The following is a 13,765-nucleotide window of genomic DNA, read 5'->3' as shown; positions in this document are numbered from 1 at the left end:
ACAGCAACTAATGACCCTCTATGCTTTCTTGTTCTCAAAATACTTTTCCAAGTTTATTTCTCAACTCTCTCATAAATGTCCTATACTCCTAATTTCTTGCCCTTTCCCAAATCCACTCTTTGAGCTTAATTTCCTTTACCTGAATACCCTTCTTCCAGTTCCAAGCAAATGCAATTCTATTGTGTTCCTCCAAAATGTATCAAATGTCTACTCCTCAGCCTCGTTTATCCCTTTCTTCCCTTCCTACTGTTGGTGACACACATTGTTGCTCTTATTGTAATGTATTATATGCTGCATTATTCACAGACATGTTTGTTTGCTTTTGCATTGTTCTTACACACATGTATATTACATACATGTATGTATATTTCAAGAGGCATTTATGTCATTAAACAGATACATGAAATTTGTTTATTCTTACCACTCATTAGTATTTGTCATTTTAAAATCTTAAATTTCAGCGTCTCAGGCTCACTGCTGTCTCTGCCACCATCTAGAGACTGCGGAGTCCCAGTTCGTGTGCCACCACTCACTCTGGACACAGAGCATCCAGTCATGGATTAAAAATGAGCTGGTTCAGAAGGTCAAACTGGCTGAGCAGGCTGAGTGATACAATGACATGGCAGCCTGTATGAAGTCCATAACTGAGCAAGAACCTGAATTATCCAATGAGGAGAGGAGTCTGCTCTCGTTTGTCTATAAAAATGTGGTAGGAGCCTGTAGGTCATCTTGGAGGAGCGTCTCAAGTATTGAGCAAAAGACAGAAGGTGCTGAAAAAAAACAGCAGATGGTTCTAGAATAGAAAGAGAAGATTGAGACCGAGCAGAGAGATAATCTGCAATGATAAGCTGTCCTTTTTGGAAAAGTTCTTGATCCCCAATGCTTCCCAAGCAGAGAGCAAAGTCTTCTACTTGAAAATGAAAGGAGACTACTACTGTTACTCGGCCGAGGTTGCTGCTGGTGACAAGAAAGACTGTGGATCAGTCACCACAAGCATACCACGAAGCTTTTGAAATCAGCAAAAAAGAAATGCAACCAAAACATCCTATCAGATTGGGTCTGGCCCTTAACTTCTCTGTGTGCTATTATGAGATATGGAACTCAGAGAAAGTCTGCTGTCTTGCAAAGACAGTTTCTGATGAAGCCACTGCTGAACTTGATACATTAAAGTGAAAAGTCATACAAAGACAGCACACTAATAATGCAGTTACTGAGGGACAACTTGACATTGCGGACATTGGATACCCAAGGAGATGAAGCTGAAGCGGGAAAAGGAGGGGAGAATTAACCTGCCTTCCAACTTTTGTCTGCCTCATTCAAAAATTTACACAGTAGACCATTTATCATTAATGCTGTTCCATAAATCGTTTCTTGTTTACGATTTATGATAGGTTTATGTCACTTTTATTTGAATTTCTATATTTCCCATATGGTTTTTATGTTTAATATTAGGGGAGCAGAGCCAGCTAATATTCAGCAACTTATTTGTTTTCATCTTCAGGTGGCCGATATGGGGATGTGAAATTTTTATGCAGGCTATAAATGTTCAGAATAGTACTTCTGGTACATTGTGGCTTCACAAAGTCTAGTGTTAAAACTGCTTCCATGTCTTAGTAAAGAAAACTGCCTACATATTGGTTTGTCCTGGTGAAGAATAAAAGAAATAATTAGTTCCAGTCACAGGTGTAGTAGTTGTGGTTACCTGAAGGTTTGGAGCACTTACACGGCTGTGGTAGAAATGGATGTCTTGTGGATACCACATACTGAACCAAATCTATCTGTGGAATACTCAGTCTCCACGTGCACACCTTTGATGACAGCTGCAGGAGTGATCAATTAGACAAAAGTTGTGACTCAGTTTACTCTGGATGAAGGTAGAAACGGTTCATATTCCATTATTTATAGAGTTATCTGCTGTTTGCTCTCATTATTTTTGCTACACTCATTTTATTTATATTTAAATGTTTTAGGCAACCTAAGAATAATTGTAAAAGTAAAGATGCAGTAAAAATGAACTGCTGGCTGGGCGCAGTGACTCACGCCTATAATCCCAGCATTTATATAATCCCGAGGATTGCCTGAGCTCACGGGTTTGAGACCAGCCTGGGCAACTGGACAACTCATCTCTATAATAAATTTAAAAATTAGCTGGGCATGGTGGCATGCACTTGTAGTTCCAGTTACTTGGAAGGCTGAGGCAGAAGAAACACCTGAGTCCAACAGGAGCCTTGAGAGTGTTACTGCACTCCAGCCTGGGCAACAGAGATTCCAACTCAAAAAATAAATAAATAAAAATGAACTGCTTGATATCCATTACTTCATGTGTTAACAAGCACAACAGTAAAACAAAAAACCTATGTATTTAACGCTTTTTAGGTTTTTTGCTTTGGTGATTTTTTTTTGATACTTGCCTAACATGCATATGCTGTAAAAATAGTTAACAGAGAAATAACTTGAGATGATGGCTAGCTTTAATGTCTTATTAAATTTTCATGAACAATGCAAGCATAATTGTTAAAAACATGTGAATTAAAGTTCATGTAAGTGTAATAAAAGTTTTATGAATGAGAAAAAAACACCTTAAATTTTAAAAATGCTAACTTTGTATCCCATAAAATCTGATCCTCACTCTAGTTCACAAGAGAGAAGCTGCTAGGTACTATGTGGAAAAAGAGGGATTAACATTGTCTCTTTTGGCAAATACTGGGTTAAACAGATTTCTTTCTTGTAAGACTTGTTAGAAACTTTACTATCTAACTTACATGATCAATCTCCAGTTTTTCATTCACTTTTGTGCTGAGCATACCAAAAGACTAATACTCAGGAGAACACACTGAGGAAATGCAGGTCAAATTCTTTATTTAAAATAGTGAATATAAATAAAGTGGTTTATCCTTGTTCCCTTTAGTTAGCCAACTTTGCTTTATTCCTAGGTGCTTTTGCTACTGCATAAAATAAAATTAAGTTCTACTACAAAACAGTAAAGCCGAAAAGTTGCAAAGACTTGAATATGTGACAATGCTTCCCTTTTGTATTCATTAGAATGACTTAAAGGGCTTGTTAAAAACAGATTGCTGGTTCAGTAGATTCTGATTTAGTAGATCTGAAGTGAAGCCAAGAATTTGCATTTCTAACAACTTCCCAAGAAAGGCTGAGGCTGAGGCTGCTGATACAGGCACCTCACTTTAATATAGGGGTTTATTCTCTTGACTTAATACCTGGAGGCTATTACAGAGACTACAGAACAGTTAGGGAGACCAACTCCTTCTAACTTACTGTTCCATCATTCTAGTTCATAGCTTGCATCCTCCAAATTGCCTTATGATCTAAGGGAGCTGTTCAATTCTAGCCATCATAGTGGCTTTGGGTAGGAGAAAAAAGAAGGCAAAAGGGAAGCCCTCCTAGTTATGTCACCTCCTTTTAAGGACATTTATTTGCAAAAACTTAGTCAAAAGGCCTCAACCAACAGAATAAAAGTGTAAAGACAGTCTTTCTGAGAACATGGCCACCACAAATAAGACAAGATCTATATAAGTAACTAAGGAAGAAAGGAAGACTGGACATTGAATATGCAACAAGAAACTGCCAGACTAGTCTATATACATTTCAATCACAAAATCCTACTGATTTTGCTTCCTAATTATTTCATACATTTTTCCTATAAGTTACATCTCTATTTCTACTTCTCTAGATCTTGTTTTCATCATTTCTGCCCACCTTTATTATAATGGCTAATTAGAGTCTCCCCATCTCCTATTCTGCTGGTACATAGAAGATGGATTTCGAGGACACTAAAGCTGCTTATAACTCTTTAATGACTCCACATTTCCTATAAGATAATTAAGTATAAGCATTTAATATTTCATACAAAGGCTTCATCTACCTATTTCCTGCTCTATATTTTATACTACTAATCACAATAAATTGCTTCTCCCTTCAAGACTCTCACCATGTTCTTTCTGCTATTAAGATACTCTTGCACTACACTCGTAGCTATTCAGGAGGCTGAGGCAGGAAAACCACTCCTGTAGCCCAGGAGTTTGAAGCTACAGTGAGCCATGATCACATCACTGCACTATACAGACTGGGTGACAAAACAAAACTGTCTCTAAAAAAAATTTTTTTTTTCATTTTTTTAAAAGATACTCTTGCCCATCTCTTCACCTCTTCTACTCATCCCTAAAGATTTAACTAACATGCCACCTCCTCCAGAAAGTCTTCCCTAACAAGCCTCCTCCACAAGAAGAGTACCTTTCCTGTGTAATCTCATCAAGTTCAGTGCTATCACTGAATATTCCATATTATGTTAGTTTCTGCTTATATCTCTGAATTTCTCAATAGACTGTAGGCAAGTGTAAGGACCATGTGTTAACTATCTTTACAGTCTTAGAACTGGATACAAAGCAGACAGCAATTATCATTTACTGAACACATGCATCAGCCTTCATCATCAGCAAACCAACATACTGAAAATCTGCATAGAACTTGTAAAGCAATCTGACAACCTTTCCTATTAAAAGTATCACATTCTAGTTACTAAATTTCAAAAGGTAATTACAATCAGAAAATCTTTCCTTAATAACTCCAAATTAAACAAAATTTCAAAGAATACAAATTGTGTGCAAACCAAACATGCTTTATTTCTCATAACCTGCATACCAAAGATACAACTCAACTAGTTCCAGAACATTTCCAGATTTTGTTTATTAATCAAAAATTTTTAAAAAGTAAATCTGCAACAAAAAGAGAATACTAATTTATCAAAGTTGGCTTCATCGTTTCCTGTCTTTTCCTTATATTTATCCAAGTTCTACATCTTTATTTCTTCTTCTTTTTTATATTGGGTATATTCAGTAACTTTTTCTGGGTTTGGAACTGATTTCCCCTTCAATATCAAGAAACAGTCAGCATTCAAAACTTGCTCAGCCGTCATTGAACTTCTACAATATATCAAGCTACAGAGGAGAGATTTGACATTATCATCCTGCAAGGAAAAACAAATATTACAAAACATAAACAAGATCAAAACAAACAAGCAAAAGGAAAAACCTGTAATGAGAAAGAATGTGATTCAAAAACACTTTTGGTCTATAATACATGGCTAAGATCAAGTCTTTCTATATAGATTTTAAAGGTTCTTACCAAGTTCAACTATAGTTGACCCTTGAACAACATGGGTTTGAATGGCACAGGTCCAGTAATATGTGAATTTTAACAAAAATACACTCAGGAGGAGCTTCAAGGTGGCTGAGTAGAGGCATTTGGTACTGCTTCCTCTACAGAGGAGAACCAAATTAGCAAGTAGACAAGCACACTCTGAATAGATCACCAAAGATAAAACACTGGAATTCAACAAAGAAGTGACAGAAAACATCTAAGGCAAAGAAAGAGAGGGAAGCGAGACAGTTTACTCTGTTGGGATTGGATGGGAGCCCAGAGCAATTCCCCAATGCAGAGAACCAGTAAGTGAAATCCTCAGCAGTCCACATGGCCACCGCAATCCTGGGCAAGGGAGAGCCCCTAAACTTCTGTGGGCTCTGAGATTAACACAAGAAGCTGCCTGGAGACCCTGTGACTACATTGCTCCAGAGAGGGAGCTCAAGCTGGGTCCTACAACTCTCACCTCAAGTCCTAAACAGCTATAGCACAGCGACATTTTGAGAGTCCAGCCTCCGTGAGACTGTATCCTGCACTGGGAAATAACAGTCCCTGCTTCTTCACATTCCTGGTGCCTCACTGACATCCCCTGCCCGCCGTCACCACCACTGCTGGCTACTGCCACCAGGGATGAAGCATGAGCCACTAGCAACAACTCCACCACCCCATCAGCAGGGCCACTTCCTGTTTTTAGAAGCCCTGAAGATGGACTCCCCTGCCCACAGAGCCTCTACTGTTGGCAACAGCAGTGGAGGAGGCAGGGGAGTCCATTTTCAGGGCTTCTGAAAACATGGAGCTGAAGTGCAAGCCACTGGCAGGCAGCGACCACAGCACCCCAGGAGCAAAGCTGTTGTGCATGTAAAAGCACCCTCAAGATAGGATTGCCAACCTGAAACCATTATCTGGGGTGAAAGTGTGTGCTCCCCAGCAGCCTACCTACAGTTGCTGCCACTGAAAGCAACCCACCATCCTCAACAGCAGCGTCGTGGCACAGTCACTACTATCCCTCACTCAGACATTCCAGGGGGGCCTGGAGATCACCCCACCTCTGCTACCAGATCCAGTGCAGACATACACCATGGGACCTGATGACAGGCCCACCCACCTGGTTCCAGCCCCTGTCTCCAGTGCCTGAGCATGCCATGCGGAGACCTGGGGCTCACCCCACCCCAACCACCAATGATGTCACCTAAGTACTCTTCCCTGGCACCTAAAGATAAACCCACCAAGCTTGCCACTCTCCACCACACCTGTGAGCCTAGGATCTGGCCTACCCAGCCCACTGCAGTCATCAACAACACAAACCACATGAAGACCAGAGCACTGCCCCACCACTGTTACTGTCATCACCCATACCATGCATACTACCCAGGGACATGAGGACCTGCCCACTCCCCTGCCACACTTCTGCCACAGATAGCAGCCAAAGAAGCTGCCTGAAGGCCCAAGAATTGGCCCATCTGGACCCACAGATACCAGTGTCAACATATGCCACCCTGAGGCCCAAAAACAGGCATGCTTGGCCCACTGCTACTACCAATGGTGCCCAAGAACTGGCCCATCTGGCATCCCCATCCCCACTAAAACTTCACCACCGCCTCTACTAACAATCCACCCTAGGCCATACAGGAAATCAGATACCACCGATGCTGTTATCGCCGAATAAGTTATACAGAGACTGTACTACTGCACACACTCAGAATCAAAGCCAAAATGCTCTACCTAATCAGTATAATTCAGGGAAAAGTCCACCTTTACAAACGCAAATCCAAAAACTCATAAGTAGTTATAGCAGAAACACAGATAACAGCTGAAGAACACAAGAAACATTAAAAAAAAAAACCACAAGAAATATGAAACCTCCAGAGGAACACAACTGATTCCCAATCAAAAAGAAATTATGACCAAAGGGAAAAAAACAAACAGCTCTTTTAAAAAGTGGGCAAAAGGCATGAATAGACACTTCTCAAAAGAAGATATACAGGCATCCAACAGACACATGAAAAAGTGCTCAGCCTCACTCATCATCAGAGAAATGCAAATCAAAACCACACTGAGATACCACCTAACCCCTGTAAGAATGGCCATCATTAATAAAACAAACAACAACAGATGCTGGCGAGGATGTGAAGAAAAAGGAACGCTTCTACACTGCTGCTGGAAAGATTTCTGAAAAAACTAGAAATTGACCTTCCGCATGACCCAGCAATTCCCCTATTGGGAATACACCCGGAGGAACTCAAATTATTCTACAAAGAAGATACCTGCACACGTATGTTTGTCACAGCTCTGTTCACAACAGCAAAAACATGGAACCAACCATGTGGCCCACTGAAGCTGGACTGGATTAAAAAAATGTGGTACATATACACAATGGAATATTATGCAGGCATAAAAAACGACAAATATATGGACTTTGCAACAACCTGGATGGATTTGGAGTCGATCATACTCAGTGATTTATCACAGAAACAAAGAACAGAGTTCTGTATGTTCTCACTCATAAGAGGACTTTGAACAATTATAATGCTATAAGAAAGTGACTGGCAGTAATGGGAAACTGTTGGTGGGGTAGGTGGGATTGGCAGTTGAGGGAAACTGCTAGGGGAGGGAGGGGCATACCTCATTAACAGGTGTACCCGCATGAACAATGTTTGTATACCTAACCCTGAATTGTACCCCACATCTTTATAATAAAATTTTTTTAATTATGAAATCCCAGGAAAATAACTTAAAATACTGATATTAAAGAAGCTCAGTGAGATACAACAGAATGAAGATAAAAATAGCAAAAAAATTAGGATATGAGAAATTTACAAAGAGTCAAATATTAAAACAAAAGAGTCACCCAGCTAGGTCAGTCAGTAGAGCATGAGATTCTAAATTTTAAAATGTTAAATATATCAGAAATCATAGAACCGAAGAACTCACTGAATTAACTAAGAAATGACTAGACCAAGCAGAAGAATTCAACAATGACTAGTCCAAGCAGAAGAATTTCAGAACTTAAAAACAGGACTTTTTAAATATCCCAGTAAGAAAATAAAATTAAGAAAAAGGAATAAAAAATAATGAACAAATTATATGTGACATATGGGACACCATAAAGCAGCCAAATGTTTGAATTTTCAAATTCCCAGAAGGCAAAGAGAAAACCAAAGAAATACAAGGTTTATTTAACAAAATAATATCTGAAAATTTCCCAAGTCTAGCAAGGGATTTAGACATCAAGATATAGAAACTCAGAAATGCCCATAGATATGATTAAAAAGGTGTTCTCCATTGCACATAACAGTCAAACTGTCACAAGTCACAGATAAAGAGAATTATGAAAACAGCAAGAGAAAACTGCCTAGTCACTTAACAAGGGAATTCCCATCAGACTAACAGTGTATTTGCCAGGAGAATGGGACGATATATACAAAGTGCCAAATGAAAAAAAAATGCCAGCAAAAGATATTATACCCATCAACATTATATTTCATAAATCAAAAAGAAATAAAATTATTTCCCAGGCAAGCAAAAGCGAGGAAATTCATCACCCCATACTGGTTCTACAAGAAATGCTTAAGGAAGTCATATACCTGGAATTTAAAGAACAATATCTGCCATCATGAAAACATACAAAAGTACAAAACCCATTGTTGCCCAGGGTAGAGTGCAGTGACATGATCATGGTTCATCACAGACTTGACCTCTTGGGCTCAGGTGATTTTTCCACCTTAGTCTCAAGAACAGCTGGGACTATAGGCATGTGCCCACTATGCCTGGCTAATTTTTTTTTAATTTTTTATGGAGATACGGTCTTGCTCTGTTGCTGAGGCTAGCCTCAAATTTGTGGGCTCAAGTGATCCTTCTGCCTTGGCCTCCCAAAGTGTGAATTTACAGGCATGAGCCACCACACCCATCCAAAAGAGCCATTTATAGCAATAGTCATCTATATCACAAAGTAGAAATAGTAACATAGCAATACACCTCAAGGAATTAGAGAAGCAAGAACAAACCACACTCAAAATTAGTAGGAGGAAAGAAAAAATAAAGATGAGAGCAAAGCTAGATGAAATTATGCAAATTTAAAAACCAATACAAAAGAATAACAAAACAAAATGGTGGGGTTTTTTTTAAGTTAAACAAAATTGATAAACCACTAGCTCGACAAAAAAGAAGACCCAAATAAACACAATCAGAAATGAAAAAGGAGACACTACACCAGATACCACAAAAATTAAAAAGATAACAAAAGAATATTATAAACAACTATACAGTTACAAACTAGAAAATCTAGAGGAAATGAATAAATTCCTGGACACATACAAGCTACCAAGACTGAATCAGGAAGGAATAGAAAACCTGAACAGACCAATAACAAGCATGTGACTAGATCAACATTAAAAAGAAAAGTCCAGGGCCAGATGACTTCACTCCCAAATTCTACCACACTTTCAAAAAAGAACTACCACCAATTCTCCCCAAACTATTCCAAAAGAATTCAAGAGGAGAGGATTCTCTCTAACTCATTATTAGTGCCAGCACTACTCTGATACCAAAATCAGACAAGAACAAGACAAAAAAAGAAAATTACAGGCCAACATCCCTAATGAACACAGACAAAATTCTCAGCACAATACTAGCACACCAAATCCTATAGTACATCAAGATGGTATTACACCATGATCATGTGAGATTTATCCCAAGGTTTATCCCAGGATGGTTCAACATACCTGAATCAATAACCGTAATGCATCACACCAATTGAATAAAGGGAAAAACACATATGCTCATCTTCATTGATGCAGAAAATGTATGTGATAAAATTCAACGTCACATTGTGACAAAAGCTCTCAATAAACTAGGAATAGAAGAAACATACCTCAACATAACAAAGTCCATACATGATAAACACACAGCTAACATCATACAGAATGAGGAAAAGCTGAAACCCTTTCTTATAAGAACTGGAACAAGACAAAAATGCCTACTTTTACCACTCCTATTAAATATAATCCTGGAAGTCCTGGTCAGAGCAGTCATGTAACAAAAAGAAATAAAAGGCATCCAAATTGAAAAGAGGTCAAATTGTGCTTCTAGGCAAATGATACCATCTTATATCTAGAAAAACCTAAGGACCCCACTAGAAAACTTTTAGATCTGATGAACAAATTCAAGAAATTTGTAGAACACAAAACCAACATGTAAAAAATCAGCAGCATTTCTATAAAGCAATAATCAACCATCTGAGGCAGAAGAAGGATATCCTATTTATAGTAGATACAAAATAAAAATACTACCAGAAACAAATTTAGCCAAGGAGGTGAAAGACTTCTACAAGGAAAACTACAAGACATTGATGAAAGAAACTGAAGACACAAATGGAAGGACATTCCATACCCCCAGATCAAAATAATTAATATTGTCAAAATAACAATACTACTCAAAGAATCTACAGATTCAAAGCAATCCCTATCAAAATAGCAATATTGTTTTTCATAAAACAGAAAAAAAGTCCTAAAATTCATGTGTGACAAAAAAATAGCCTGAATAGCCAAAGATATCCTGAACACAAAGAACAAAAGTGGAGGCTCACACCTGACTTCAAAATAGTAACCAAAGGTTATAGTAACCAAAACTGCATGGTATTAGTATAAAACAAACACATAAACCAATGGAAGAGAATAAAGAACCCAGAAATAAATCCAGCTATTCACATGAAACTTATTTTCCACAAGAACATATAATGAGTTAAAGAACACTCCTCCTCTTCAATAAGTGCTAGGAAAATTGGATAACCATATGTAGAATAACACTGAACCCCACCACAAGAACATACAGTGAGTTAAAGAACACTCCTCCTCTTCAATAAGTGCTAGGAAAATTGGATAACCATATGTAGAATAACACTGAACCCCACCTCTTACCATATAGAAAAATTAACTCAAAATGGATTAAAGACTTAAACTTAGACCTGAAACTATAAAACTACTAGAAGAAAACATAGAGAGACACTACAAGATATCAGTCTAGGCAAAGACTTTATGGCTATGTCCTCAAAAGCACAAGCAACAGAACCAAAAATAGACAAATGGGACTATATTAAACTAAAAAGCTTCTGCATACCTAAGAAAATAATCAACAAAGTGAAGAGACAATCTGCTGAATGAGAGAAAACATTTGCAAATTATACATCCAACATGGGACTAATATCCAGAGTATACAAGGAACTCAAGCAACTCAACAGGAAAAAAATAAATAATCCTATTAAAAAGTGGTCAAAGAACATAAGCAGAGATTTGTCAAAAGAGGACATACAAATGGCCAACAAGTATATGAAAAAGTGCTCAACATCACTAATCAGCAGGGAAATGTAAATCAAAGCCACAATGAGATCATCGTACGTTAAATTAGAATGGCTATTATTAAAGATTAAAAAAATAACAAATACTTTCAAAGATGTAGAGAACAGGAAGCTGTTATATACTATTGGTAAAATGTAAATTAATACAGCCATTACAGAAAACAGTACAGAGATTTCCCAGAATCTAAAATGGAACTACCATACAATCTAGTTAATTCCACTACTGGGCATTTATCCAAAAGAAAGGAAACACATTTATCAAAGGGATACCTGGACCTTCATGCTGACTACACCACTGTTCACAATAGCCAAGATATGGAATCAACCTAAGTACCCAGCAATAGATGAAAGGATAAAGAAAATGTGATACATATTCAAGGTGGGAGGGAGCCAAAAAAATGGTATTTTTTTGGAGGGCCAGCCCCCTCTAGTACAGGCTTCCCCTACTAGATAAGTGGTCTAGGAATTCACTGTAATCCGTGTACCACCTAGCATTGTTGTGAGAGGCTGCATTCTGAGTTTCAGTGAATTTGGGGGTGGGGCGGAGTGGGTTCTTCCAGTACGTTTGCCCGTTTCATGATGGGTGGTTTTACTTACCTGACCACACAGCACTGAGTGTTCAGCAGTTTTACCAAATACAGCATGACATGCCCCACCCTCCCTATTCACCCGGTCTCATCCCAAACAACTTTATTTTGTGCCTCAATGAAAAAGTCCTCAAATGGAAATGTTTTGCCAATGTGGAAGAGGTAAAACAAAAAACAGCAGAAGTACTAAAAGGCATCAAAACTGATGAGTGGAAAAAGTGTCTTGATAAGTGTATTGCATCAAATGGACAGTACTTTGAAGGTGACTGAAGTCTAAACATGTAAGAATACATAAACATGTTTTATCAATAAATTCTGGGGTTTTGTGTCCCCCCTCATTATATATGCACACACGTATATGTACACAGGAACACAAATAGAATAATATTCAGCTATTTTTTTTAAAAGAATGAAATCCTGTCATTTGTAGCAGCATGGATGGAACTGGAGGCCATTATGTTAAGTAATAAAAGTCAGGCACAGAAAAATAAGTATGGCATGCTCTCTCTTATACATGAGAGATAAAAAGTTGATCCCATGGAGGTAGACTGATGAGATACCAAGAGGCTGGGAAGGATGTGTGAGTGGGGTGAATGGTGTTTTTTTTAAAAAAAGATGGTTTAATGAGTACAGACATCCAGTTTGACAGAAGGAGTAAGTCCTATTGTTTGACAGCAGAGTAGGGTGACTATAGTTAACAACAATGCATTGCATATTTCAAAAGAGCCAGAAGACTTGAAATGTTCCCAACACACAGAAATGATACTCTAAATACTTGATCATTACATATTCGGTACATGTAAAAAAAATCACATGTACCCCATAAATATGTGTCAATAAGAAATAAAATCAAAAATACAGTCAGTATACCTTATCTTTGGTTCCTGCATCTGTGATCAAACGCAGACTTAAAAAAACAAATATTCTTAGGATGTAAAACCCATGGATAAAAAAGGCTGATTTTTTTCATATATGGCAGGTTCCACTGGGCCAACTGCATGACTTGGGTATAGGTAGATTTTAGTATCTGAGGGGGTCCTGGTACCAATCCCCTGAAATATACAGAAGGGTGACTATACTTTCTACTGGACTGGGATACCTGCAGTACTGAAACAATAAAACTGAATTACAGGGGGTAGGAAATGCAAAAGAATAAAAAGAATCAGCTGAAATCTCTCAAAGACAAGTGAAATGCCAACTAAGAATATTTTTTTACCTCCCCTCTGCCCTCTTTGTATAGGGTTCTGGCAGAGTCTGGCACTACTAACATCTCACACTGAAGCTTTTCTGCTTGGAAGGGCAGCCTTCTTCACTGAGTCAACTGTTTCTGAATTCAGTTTTTAAGTAATCGCCTCTAGGAATCCTTCTACCATCACTACCGTTATCATCATATTCATAATTACGGGAGCCAGAATTTTATTAACACTAGTGGTATCATCACATGTAAATAACTGTCCTGTTGCTGCTCCATTCTTTCCACCTTCAACAGTACCTGCATATGCTTTGTTTGCCCCTTATGATTACACCAGTCAGAGAACATATCACACTGACTAGAAGTCACCTGTTTACTGCTGCTACTCATTAGACTCTAGGATCCTTAAGGTCAGAAATTTTAGTTTATCACTTCATCCCCAAACACTAGCACAGTTACCTGGGATATAGAGAAATT

General features: G+C 38.2%; 1 protein-coding gene and 1 pseudogene across 1 annotated transcript in view; one reads left to right on the top strand and one right to left on the bottom strand.

The window, feature by feature from the left end:
- Positions 1-516: 516 nt before the first annotated feature.
- Positions 517-1,288, top strand: LOC103255593 (annotated as a pseudogene).
- Positions 1,289-4,626: 3,338 nt separating this feature from the next.
- STK31 (serine/threonine kinase 31) overlaps positions 4,627-13,765 on the bottom strand; it is a 130,213-nt gene continuing 121,074 nt past the window's right edge. The window contains exon 24 of the mRNA XM_008053560.2: positions 4,627-4,984. Coding sequence (XP_008051751.1) covers positions 4,811-4,984 — 174 coding nt within the window. The 3' untranslated portion in view covers positions 4,627-4,810. The remainder of the gene's footprint in view (positions 4,985-13,765) is intronic.

This window comes from Carlito syrichta, unplaced genomic scaffold (genome assembly GCF_000164805.1).
Source record: "Carlito syrichta isolate Samal-C Ts95f unplaced genomic scaffold, Tarsius_syrichta-2.0.1 Scaffold288283, whole genome shotgun sequence".
NCBI classification, from domain to species: domain Eukaryota; kingdom Metazoa; phylum Chordata; class Mammalia; order Primates; family Tarsiidae; genus Carlito; species Carlito syrichta.
Note: the sequence above shows the minus strand (reverse complement) of the source record. Positions and strands in the feature narration are given on the sequence as shown.